Source organism: Gadus macrocephalus, chromosome 12 (assembly GCF_031168955.1).
Source record: "Gadus macrocephalus chromosome 12, ASM3116895v1".
Lineage (NCBI taxonomy): Eukaryota > Metazoa > Chordata > Actinopteri > Gadiformes > Gadidae > Gadus > Gadus macrocephalus.
In genome coordinates this window covers 11114681-11127311 of record NC_082393.1, presented here as the reverse complement: position 1 = coordinate 11127311, position 12631 = coordinate 11114681, and the positions used below count along the sequence as shown (strand labels likewise).

General features: G+C 44.7%; 1 protein-coding gene across 1 annotated transcript; it reads left to right on the top strand.

The window, feature by feature from the left end:
• Window positions 1–1075: 1075 nt before the first annotated feature.
• clocka (clock circadian regulator a) lies at window positions 1076–12173 on the top strand. Its single transcript, XM_060067388.1, is given in 9 exon segments — window positions 1076–1081; window positions 2879–3031; window positions 3544–3678; window positions 4138–4171; window positions 4174–4366; window positions 5062–5226; window positions 7066–7202; window positions 7205–7314; window positions 9557–12173. Coding segments are annotated over 9 exon segments (1275 nt in total). The 3' UTR covers window positions 9899–12173.
• The last annotated feature ends 458 nt before the right edge of the window (window positions 12174–12631 follow it).

Here is a 12631-nt window from a genome sequence, read left to right as displayed (position 1 = left end):
AGGGCCCTGGTTTGGTTGCGAGCATAAGTCACCATGGTGATACAGCGACGCTAAAAGAGATCGACTTTCGTGGTACAACTAACCCAGGCTTCGAGCTCAACATACCTCGCTTACCCTCTAAGCGAGCTTCGTGGTACAGGCCCCAGGGGCTCTCATGTTCCCCCCTGCGGTGTATTCCTTATCAGAATCAGAATCACAATCAGAAAAAGTTTATTGCCAAATACATTTACACATATTAGGAATTTGTCTTGGTATTCGTATTCGTTGCGCACAATCTTAATAAACAATAAACAGTAAACAATAAACAATAATGCAAGTGTTGAATAATAAGTACTGAAAAAGATAAGTAATAATAAGTAAAATAATAATAAATAAACTCAGATACTCTATACATATGCACCGAAATAATATAAGAAGGTAAGATAAGATAAGAATATATGTACGATTGTGCGTGATGATGCAAGTAGTGCAAAACTTGTTGTCATCATATGCAGATGACGGTGGGTGTTGATGGGGGAAGGGGGGGTAGTGTGCGTGTCAGTGTCAGTGAGGGTCCGGGCTCCGGGGCCGTTGTTGATGAGGCCAGTTGCAGACGGGAAGAAACTGTTTTTGTGGTGGGAGTTTTTGGTCTTGACAGACCTCAACCTCTTACCGGAGGGGAGTGTTTCAAAGAGTATATGTCCGGGGTGGGAGGGGTCCAACATGATCATCCTTGCACGCCTCAGTGTCCTGGAGGCATGCAGGTCCTGGAGGGACGGCAGCCGATCACCTTTTCAGCATAGCGGATGATACGCTGCAGTCTGCTCCTGTCTTTGACGGTAGCAGCAGCGTACCAGATGGTGATGGAGGAGGTGAGGATGGACTCTATGATGGAGTTGTAGAAGTGCACCATCATGGCCTTTGGCAGGTTGAACTTTTTCAGCTGCCACAGGAAGTACATCCGATGCTGTGCCTTTTTGGTGAAGCAGCTGGACATATCGCTGCGCAGCGAAGTACCGAGGCGGCCTTCCGCGGCGCCATCTTGCCATCCAGTTGTCATACGATTCATGCAGACTGGCTTTGAACGGCTGATTCCATGGATGTACTTTGCGTGTGCCGTTGACTATAAAAGTGGACTACATAAGTTGACTATGAACATTATTGAAGTTTAACATTTTGTTCAGCAAATTTGACAACTGACAGCTGCAATATTGTAACAAGTGAAAAACGCAAAATTCTGACGTGTACATTTATGGGAAGATTTAGAATCATTTGTTGCAAAATGTTGCAAATTGTATTCTCTATGCATAGCGCATCAAGTCGATATTGCTGTTCAGTGCTGCTCTAGTTTGCACAGATTCAGGAGACCCGCAGTTAATTCAACCCGGTCCACTTGACATCGGATAGGCACATGGCATGACAGGTTTTATTTGTCTACTGGCTTTCCCAATCTCTCTTTTTGGCTGCTGGTGTATTTGGTGCACTTTCCTATCCTTAGCGTAAACATTAACCTCCCCAGTAGGCCTGCCCCGACGTGAGTCAGACACGACGATTGGTCTTTCCTTTTCTTCTCAAACTACGTTACAATTGCATATTCATCAGCCCGATTTTAAAAAATTCTCTGGGGAGAAACACCCAAACCCCCGTTTTAAAAGGACTCTAACTTCTGGGCTACTGCCCCGAATATTTTCAGTTGCAAGCGACGCTCCTGGCCCAGACGCTCAAGGCCAAAAACAAGTGTAACTCCCGCACATAGCCACAAGAGTTCAGCACCATGCTTAGCCAATCAGATCACATAACTGAGTCCACGCCAGCCCAGTATTAAAGTCACAGCACATAGCCCAGGGGGCCAGAACGCGAAAACTGCGAAAACTGGAGCCCTCCGCTGGACTTGTGAGGGCATCTAAAGCGCAACTTCCACCTCCCGATCGTGCGCTCAGGATTAGGACTGATATATATGTCGGCCTAGGCTTACCGTATTTTCCGGACTATAAGTCGCGGTTTTTTTGTAGTTTGGCTTGCCCTGCGACTTATATTTCGAAGCGACTTGTATGCCAAAATTGTGCGTACATAATCTTCGGCCGCAAGATGGCACCGTCATTCATTAGGCCTACAACTGAACACTGCAAGCCTACTGCACCACCGAATAAATTATATTCTCGTCGTCATCGTCCTCAATGTTCTCCGGTTCAACCAAAGCTACCCCAGCCTTAGCTGCAATGTTGTGCAACATAGCTGTCACACATATCACAGCGCATGACTTGGCCAGCGAAAACTGGAGCCCTCCGCGCTCAGGTTTAGGACCGCGGCGCATACGCGTCCGGTGGAATCCCGGTGTCACTGAATTCGGTATACTCTCAGAACTACGAGTGGGACCGACACACCTATATTGCTATTGCAATTTTATTCAGTCTCTCCAGACTAAACGTTCTTGTTTAAATGTTTAAAAATAAATGCGACTTATACACCGATGCGACGTATATATGTTTTTTTCCTCGTCATGGAGCATTTTTTGACTGATGCGACTAATACTCGGGAGCGACGTATAGTCCGGAAAATACGGTAATCAATTGTGTTTTAATATCTTTAGCATTCATATTATTGCAATCTATTCTTTTCGTAGGCTACTCTGCGGTTGGCCTTGATGGGAAGATATTTTAACCCTTTTTAACCCCATTTTCCTCCGACATTCCTGCGTCTCCCCCTGCGTCATAGCCCGTTTCAGCACCATGTCAGTAGACAGGTACAATCCTACGATCGTCGTGAGTGCAGCGAATGCGCGTTCACGTTAAGAGGAGTTTCGGGAAACGCTCCAAAGAAATTATCGATGGTTCGAAAGATCCATCGGGAGAATGATCTTACGAGCGAAGATCCATCGATATCGGGAAACGGGGCCCAGCACTCTATGAGCTCCCAGGCCACAGAACTCAACATGGCTCCATCCATGGCGTCACAACCAAAACAACAACAGCAACAACAAAAACATCAACAGCAGCAGCAACAACAACAGCATAATCAACAACAGCGACACCAGATACAGCCTAGTGGCCAAGTAATGAACTCAATGGTGCAATCCGTGCATACGTGATAAGAAACACAGCAGGCTCCACATAGACTACTCCCCCCCCCCCCCCCCCCAGACCTCCTCAACGAGGGCATAGCCAGGAGTAGCATCTCTTCCTGCTAGCCGTCATGAACCACAATATTTGCGGGCAAATTATCCCTCAGTGAAGTGGAATCCCCTGCGTCAAACGCCTTCCTGTAATGACTGCACTCTAGTGGCACATCATGTTCCACAAGCCGCATCAAATACAATTATTACAACACTGGCCTGGAGGGCACTTTTGAATCAAAGTGCTGGAGAATAAAAATAAAGGAAAGGGTGTAATTTTAGCACATGGGAACTCAAAGCACATTATTTGTGTGTCACTGTGACTGTGTGCGTTCATGTGGGTGTGTTTGCTGTGCGTTTGCGTGTGCGTGTGTGCTTTTGCGCGTTTGTTCGTGTGTGTGTGCCCCCAGCAGGCTCTGGTTTAGTTCCCCCAGCAGCAGGACCCTGTGCAGCAGGAGCCCATGCAGCACCTGAAGGATCAGCTGGAGTAGCAGACACGCTTGACCAAGGCCAACATCCAGTGCCAGCAGGACGAGCTGTTGCAGATCCAAGACGAGCTACAGAAAGTGCAGGGCCAGAACATCCAGGTGAGACCCATCCGCCACTGAACACCAGGCAGCCTTTTCCTGTTCTTTAAAGAGATCACTGTGTGATGTTCTCTGAGGTTGTGTCTCTTCACAATAGTGAGGACATGAGGGTCAATGAGCTCTTTGTTAACAAGTTTAACTCTTCCGGGAGATAAAGCCCAAACAAAAATTTGATCTGTCTGGGCTTGGTGTTACATTTTAGAGTTTTATATATACATGAGCTGTTGTACATCTAACATCAAAAGCATTAAACATAACATATAAATGATCATCAAATAAAAATAAATGAAGATATATATCAGCATATATCTTACTATTTCTTAAGGCTGGCTTTATTTAAGCCTCACTGTGGGTATTACAATGCGCAATCACAAGAGCAGAGGCTATCTTGAGCCCAGCAGTCTCCATGCTATCTTCTATCTGTGGTGATTGATGTTGATGTTGTGTTTGTTGTGGTAGATGGGGCAGTTCCTGTTGCAGGGACCAGGGGGACTGATCTGGGCGGCGTACAGATCATCCGGGGCGGCTCCGTACAGGCAAGCAGCGCTCTAAGCCTGCAGGGCCAGATGGTGTCTACAGCGAGCCTACAGAGCAGCATACAGTCGCAACACGCCATCCAATAGCAGGCCCAGCCCCAGCAAAGCCTCATGCGAGAGCAGAACACAGCTCCCCGCAGGTCAGACACAACGTAACCCTTGCATACACCCTACCTACTTTCAAGTCAAGTCTTTTTTTTCTTTTTTGTAAAGCCCTTAATCACAGTTACAGTCTGAAACTGCTTCACAGGCCATATTACATAAATTACATTAAAGTTTATATTCTATTCTAAATACATGGCAACCTCCAACCCTAAGCTCTCTAAAGAGCCAGGACGAATTGCAATTATTATCAAGGAAGAAACAATTTAGATAATACATGCATGCAATTTTGCATAAAAACTACATGCAAAGATAGAAAATCACCAGTGTGTTGGTACAAATGCAACATTGTAGCTTAATTAAAAACCACATGATGGCTTATGTGACATTTATGTTAAGAATATGGGCTCTGCTCTTACCATCATAGGCATTATTCCCACCTCAGCATCTTTGATTATATATATTATAACTCATATTGATTGCTGAATTGAGTCCCAGGACTCTTTTACAATGAGGCCCTGTGTACAGTAAATGGAACACATACGCATAGAGAAAATGACGTGTTGATTAAAGGTCAAGAATTTGATTATAACAGTATTATTACTTAATATTTTACTTTACTTAATATTTTAACAAATAATATTTATATGAAAGATTGACAATTACTGTCCGCAGTAGGTCAAAGGAATCACCAGGTCAAGTTTTAAAAATGAATGCCCCGCTACTCGCAGCTGTGTGTTGTTGTGTTGCAGCCTCAGCAAATCGCACTGCATCCCGCTTCACTGTACAACACCATGATGATCGCCCAGCAGGGTGCGAGCCATCTGGTCCAGTTGACCACCAGCCTGTCCCAGAACACCGGTTCCAGCGCTACCACCTCCTTCCCCGATGAGCGATCGGGCCAGATGAGGTATCTAGCCTTCGTTTGAAACCACTCATCTTATTGACCTGGAATAGACTGGACTTATGTCTCATTAACTATTTTAATGAGGGGAAAGTGAAGAGCGGATTTTCTGATACACTGTACATTTTCCTATGAATAATTGAAATGTATCAATGATATGATTTTCGGATATATATTTTCTGGTGAATTCTGAATTATTACAGACGTGAATGGCCTCCAGAAAAATAGATATAATTAAGAATCAACCCCCGCCCGCTCCGCTCCCATCTCCCCTCTCTCTCCTCCGCTGACCTCCTTCTCACCATCCCCTCCCCCGTCTCCTCTCCCATCCCCCCTCTCCTCTATACCCTGTTACGGCCGTGAGCCGACCGCATTGTCTCCCCTCCCTCTGCATGCGCTACCCCTCCTGTTTTTCCCCAAAGCAACCCGTAGTGACAGTGCTGCGGGGCCTGGGGGTCCCGACGCACCGGTCGGTGACCGTCTGTCTCTCCCAATGAGTCGAGCTCGCCTAAGTGAGGCGCAAAAGGCTGACCTGTCATTGAAAAGGTGTTTCTCAAAGGGGGTGAGTAAAAGCAACGCAACTGACGGGCGGATAGCCTATTACGTGGAGGAGGATCTCCTGATACGCAAATGGTCCCCCTCTGTAGCCGCTGATGCTAGAAAATGTATTTTGATAGGCGGTGGCCGCCATTTTAAGGGGGGGAATGTTAAGGCCGTGAGCCGACCGCATTGTCTCCCCTCCCTCTGCATGCGCTACCCCTCCTGTTTTTCCCCAAAGCAGCTCAAGTGGGCGGGTCCTTCCGTCCCCGGAACCAACCAGAGAGCGACGGCGCCGTGGAGGCGTATAAAAGCCTAATGTGCCTTGCAAGCGGGGCAGACACCTGTAGGGAATCTAGGCGCGTAGTCGCATTTGTTTGAGAGCAAGAGTTTACGTTTGTGTGTTCCCAGATTTGGGCCAGGGTAAGAAGGATCCCTCTGTACTGATGTTGTTCATTTGCACTCATTTAGGTTTGTCACTGTTTAGCCACACTAGGTTTAGGGGGTGCTGATCATTTGTATTTCGGTTTTCATTATGCTAGAGTAGCCAGTTAGGTTTTGTTTTTAGGATCATTCGTATTTAGTTATTAGACAGGTAGCTCCACTTTATTTTAAGGAGTTCTCTTTTGGTTATATTTGGTTACTTGTTTTGACAGCACCTAGCGGCCCATTTCTGATGATTGTTACCTGCTATTCCTTTGTTGGGTTATAATAAAACACGATAATTACAACCCCAATCCACCGGGTTGTGTGTGTGTTACTTCCCTTTTTCCCCCTGAACGAGTAGGGGTCGTAACAACCCTGTATTGTAGCGACCTTTTCCTATAAAGGCCGCTAAGAGGCTTAGGTGGGCTCCAGGCAGTTACGCGTCCTTCAATGAATCCAAGTCTGTTGATGAATATTGTTTGAGAGTTTATTAGAAGACCGAATGACAACTGATGAATGAGAACCTCTAGAGGGTAATGAAAATAAATAAATAAAAGATAAAGTGATGACGATGACAACGCTAATGAGGGTTGTTACTGACGGTAGTTTTGACGGTAGTTTGACGGTAAACAGAAAATATAATCAGGAGCGCCACCAACCCCCTTTGTCTCTCTAACCCCCGCCTGCGTGAGTGCCCCGGTATACAGATTAAACGACACCCATGTGTCAATCAAACGGAAGTGACATGAACCAAAACAGTGTGAGTAACCCTTCGAAATAAACAATAAACAAACAGACCAAATATGCATTTTTGGCCCCTACACCCTGGGTTATTGTGTGAGGAGGCAACCGACTTGAATCGTCCTCCTCTCCTCCTGCCAGGTTCCCGGCGGGCCAGCAGCTCCTCACAAAGCTGTTGACGGGCCAGGTGGCATGCGGCCTGTTGATGCTGCCCACCAACATGTTCATGGGTCAGCTGGTGACAGCCTTCGCTCCCCAGCAGGGCCAGGCACACACCATGGTATCTCCCAGCAGCGGACGGCGCAGAAGCATTAGGGTCAGCCGCACCAGAGCACGGCACTGCAGCCCACGCAGGCCCATATGGCCGCGCAGCAGACCCCGTTCCTCCAGGTAAAAGAACAGCCCTCTAAAGCAGCGGTCCCCAACCACCGGCCGCGGGACATTCCTAACCGGGCCATAGGTTAGTAGGCTACGACATGACTAGAAAAAAAAATAATAATCATTAAATTCATGCAAAATGCATGCACACTTAATAAACTCAATTTACTTCGCAATACTGTCACTCTTTTACATGCCATAAGTCTATACGCAGTTGTTAGATTGCACATAACATGTTTGCATTTTTGGCAAGGTCTTAACTTATTTTCTTAGCCATAACTGTCTGTCTGTCCTGTCCTCAACACGTATTGGCTTCAGCGGCTGCACGCGCAGCCTAAGCTCACTTCACTTGTTCAGTTCAACAGTAGTGTCAGAACTATGAGTTCAGCTCAACCTGACACTCCAGAGGGGAGAATGACGACAGTCTTTAAACTAGCAGATAAAGTTGCTGCATTTAAAGCCAAGCTTGATTTGTGGGGACGACGAGTGGACAGGGGAGTATTCGATATGTTCCAAACATTAATGGGGATTTTGGGAGAGGCAGGGCCCATTCTCCCGCAGCTGGTGCGCGATCACCTTGTTGCGCTTTCAAATGAATTTGAACGTTACTTCCCATCCAAAGATCCACGGCGAACGAATGAGTGGATCCGCAACCCATTTGTCAATCTCCCGAATCACTTGTCAGTGCAGGAGGAAGATCAAGGCTGAATCCGAATACTTAGTACATACTATTTCTGTTCAGTGTCTACTACTTGACGGTACTACACTTGACAGTGCAGTACGGTCTACAGCTATGCGTAGAACGCCTCAGAACGCTTCCGAACATCGCCGAAACTCCACCGGATGTTTGGAGATGACGTATCTCCCCTCAGATGCCGGCAAAATTACCTTGATAAGTTACCTGTTTTCCGTCTTGTCATCGTTGCTATTAAATTAAAAATGTCTCTTTTTACTTAATTACTTACTTTACTATTTTACTCTTTTTAATGTCTAATTTTTTTGCCGCTTTCTACGACGTCTTTCTGGTGGTGTCGGGTCAGCCATCTCTTCTTCGTTCGTTACCAGGCTCCGGTTGCATTGTGGGATAGCGTAGTGAACTCTGTTGTTTACTTTGGCGGCAGTACGTATTCGGAAACGTTTTCCGTACTACACAATGCGTACTGAGCATTCGGACGTGCTATATTTGTGGCGTACTACAAAATGCATACTATATAGCAGTCAAGTATGAGTATTCGGATTCAGCCCAAATGATCTAAATAGCTAATGATGGTGGTCTTAAAAGTGTGTTTGAGCAAACCTCTCTGGCAGGTTTTTGGATCAAAACCAAAGCGGAGTATCCCGAGATATCCGTAAAAGCACTGAAAACGTTGCTTCCATTTCCCACCACGTACCTATGCGAGGCCGGGTTTTCGGCAATGACTGCAACTAAAACAAAATTGCGCAATCGATTGGACATTTCAAACACGCTAAGGGTGTCACTGTCATCCATCACCCCCAGATGGAACCTTCTTGTTGCAGGGAAACAAGCAAAGGGCTCCCACTGATTAAACTGAATTGTAGCCTATTCTGTGGCCTCACAAACGCGTGTTAAGTTCCCTTACTGACATTTTGTGTTGTGCATGTTTACACTTGATAGATGTTACTTCAAGTTTAGTTCAATATATTTATGTTCATAGTTGTTCATTTTTCACTTGTTCAAGTTCACATTCTTTTTTAAGAGTTTGTTACCTTCATTGTTCATAAATAACTGGAACTAGTTATTTTAAATGAATGCATGCACAACACTATCAATATCAATATCAACAAATTGGCAACCTCTGCGCAACATAACCCAACCCCCACCCCCCCCCACCCCCCCCGGCCCGCCCCGCCGGTCCGTGAATTTTTTTGGAGAATCAAACGGGTCCTTGGTGCTGAAAAGGTTGGGGACCCCTGCTCTAAAGCATCCACAAGTCAATGACAGACTTTAGATGGATAAAGTTTGCTAACAGCGAACATATACTGGGCCTGCACTCAACTGGGTTCCAGTGGAGTTCAGACTGGAACACACTCTGAACTCCACCACCATTCTCCTTACTCTCATCATCTGTTTCTCAACTGCAGGTGGTTTCGTGGTTACACACACCTTTATGTGATAACGGTGTGTGTCCCTGTTTGGAACATTAGCATTAAGTTAGCCTGCTTGCTAGCCCCAACTAACTTCCAGGTAATATTACAACCATTGATATCCTTTGATTTTTTTCCCACTCTCCAGGCTCCCCGGCTGCTCCACGGCAATCACTGAAAGCAATTCATCATGCAGTCAGCCTTCCCGCTGCAGCAGCAGGGTGCGTTCGCTGCCGCTCTGCAGCAACAACAGCAACAACAACAACAACAACAGCAGCAACAGCAGCACCAACAGCAGCAGCAACAGCAGCAACAACAGCAAAGGCAGTTACATCAGCAACAGCAACTACAGCTAGAGCAGTTACAACAACAGCAGCTACAACAACTGCAACAGTTAAAAGAGCAACAGCAGCAACAACAGCAACAGCATCGACATCATGGGCCCTCCCACAGGGCTGGCAGTCTGTCGGAGAGATCCGCCATGCATTAACCGGGGAACAAGGATAAAAAATCCCTAGGTTGTTGCCGGTAAGGATTCTGGTAAGGATTATTTTGGGGTTCGGACGTTCAGCATTGAGAAGCAAAAAGGCAACAGAAGGGAAATTGAGTAGCAGAACTTTTGTAGGTTTTCTACCAAGATGCTTTGCTGCGTGACCTTTACTCTAGAGATCCCTGGGGCTCAGCCTTCTGAATGAGCTGCACAGGGCGGCTGAGAGAGGGTATGCGACTATGCCTCAATACTCTCTCCGTAGAGGGGTCTTGTTTCCATGGCAACAGGTGGCCGGACTCCCAGACTGATGGACAGACCGCACCACCAATACCACCATCTTTCCTTGTTGTGGGTTTGTGCACGCTTGCTCCAGTGAACCTCTCAGAATGAAATGTGGCATCATGGCAGCGGCTCACAGCAGGCCTGTTGTTTGATCCATGGCACATTCTCAATAAGACTATTTTTAAGAATGTCATAAAGTTGACTTACAAGACAATACATTTACAATATTTTAGATTTCTATACCAAAGAGGCTACACTGATGATTATTCTGAATTAGGATGTAATGAAGTCAATTCAGCAAACTGCCAAGTAAGGTGACGTTTATACTGGAGATGGACCGACTACCTGATCTGGCAGCAGGCCTTTCATTGGCCCTTTTTACATTATTTGATGATTAGTATATCTCAGTTTGATATATTGCCTTCAGGGCAAAAAACTATATATTTTATTTTTGAAAGCTATTCAGAGAATGGCCCAGTTTTCATGCTGAGCATGAAGCAATAGATTGAGGGTGTCCATATTATATTGTTGGTATACTGGGCTTAAAGATGTCCAACCACAGGAATCGGATACAACCTTTCAGTCCTTTGTGTCCAGATAAGCAATAAGACACCATGCCCAATCAGTTTTTTAAAAGGTTGTCTGTAAGGAGTAATGTACTATAGGTTAATAATTGACAAAGTTAAATGTTTATTTCATAGATTGACATTTCATTCTCCTTCTGATTTTGTTTTTGCGGGAGCCAATCACCAAGATGGCCAGTGGGAAGACAGCGGAAAGAAAAAGAAGGCAATGCAAAAGCTATGCTTCCCATTTTGCTATTATTGCAAACACAAACCAAACATCAATAAGAAACATCAGAATGGAAACATGATGAAAAGCACAATGCTAAACTATTTTTTAAACAATAACAAGCCCAAAATAGGATATTAACATACAAATATTTATGATATATAAAAAATATATTATCTACATTGTATTTCTATTATCGTGAATAAGTTTGTTCCAAGAATAAAATCCCACGAACTACCTGCTTACCACATACCATTGCTTAACACGTGTTGAATAACCCTGTTTTAGAGCATCCTTAATTTCCCCAAACTTATTAAGGTTTTTTTTAGTTTTTCTAAGAGAAATGGCTCCTCCTGCTGGTCAGCTAGCTTTGGCATAACTCAACATATACAGAGAAGTATCTAAAACAATAACACATAATGCCACTTAACAATCCGTGTATGGTTCGTTCTTTGAATATTCCGATTTAAAACAAAATCAGAAAAAACAATTAACAGTCGTTTTTTGTTTTTTCTGATTTGGTTTTGAAGCCGAAAAAAGGCAAAAGGAATATACAAATAAACAGTATTTTTCTGTTTTTAAAATCAAAACGGGAAAACTGAATAATCCAGTTGCTTGTTTTGTTTGCGTGATATTTAGATAAAACCGCAATGAATGCCGGGAAAAGGGCTCGCGGATTAAAAAAAGATACATATAAAGACGTTTCAAACGTTCCATCGAGTCTCTCGCATTCTACAATGGCCAGCTTTATTGTTTTCCTTTGGAGCATGTGACTTAGTCTGCGAGTGGACGATCTGAAACTAAATCGGAAACTAGATTTCTTCTTCGAAGGTTGTGCTCCACACAGAACCTCCTCACCATCATAACGGAGCACTTCGGGGCACCAGATTGCTTTAGAGCGGTACTGATCGCGTCGTGTGTCTTTCCAGTGTCAAATAGTTCACGAATAAATCACCATACGGTTCAAGTGCGGCCATAACTAAGGCTAAATATAATTAGACAGTGTATTGATGGTTTAAGTGGTTGGCTCTTTTTTCTTTGCTGCGTTCTGCCTTCTGGTGTTGCCTATAACTCTAAATGTATCTATTCTTGTTTTTCTGTTTCGGGTTTAAAAAACCATCACACAAAACACAAACACAAATAAAATGCTGTTTATTTGTTTATTCCTTTTGCCCTTTTTCCGATTAAAAAACAAATCCGAAAAACCAAAAACGACTGTTAATTGTTTTTTCTGATTTTGTTTTAAATCGGAATATTCAAAGAACGAACCATACACGGATTCTTAACCCTCGCGTTTACCTAATATTCTGTATACACCCTGTGTCCTGAAACTGTCCGGCTTTCACCAAATCCCCAATTAGCACATATCGGGCAGCATGCACAGCCTTTGCAGATATATTTCTTACAACTGCTGCACAGAGTACATGTTTTACATTCCTTCTTTGGTGGGCAGATCTGACACCTCTTCCTTTTACTTGACCCAGCTGGGGAAGTGACTGGGGAAGTTTGATCCGCAGGTTGACACAAGATCTAGCCCTCGGAACAGCTTACACAACAGCTGCAGATGCTTCTGTGCAGGGGAGATGCTCCTTTCTTTCGATGAATGGATTCACAATTGTCTTTCCCAGCTGCTCCAGGAACACCCTTCCAGCTCACGAG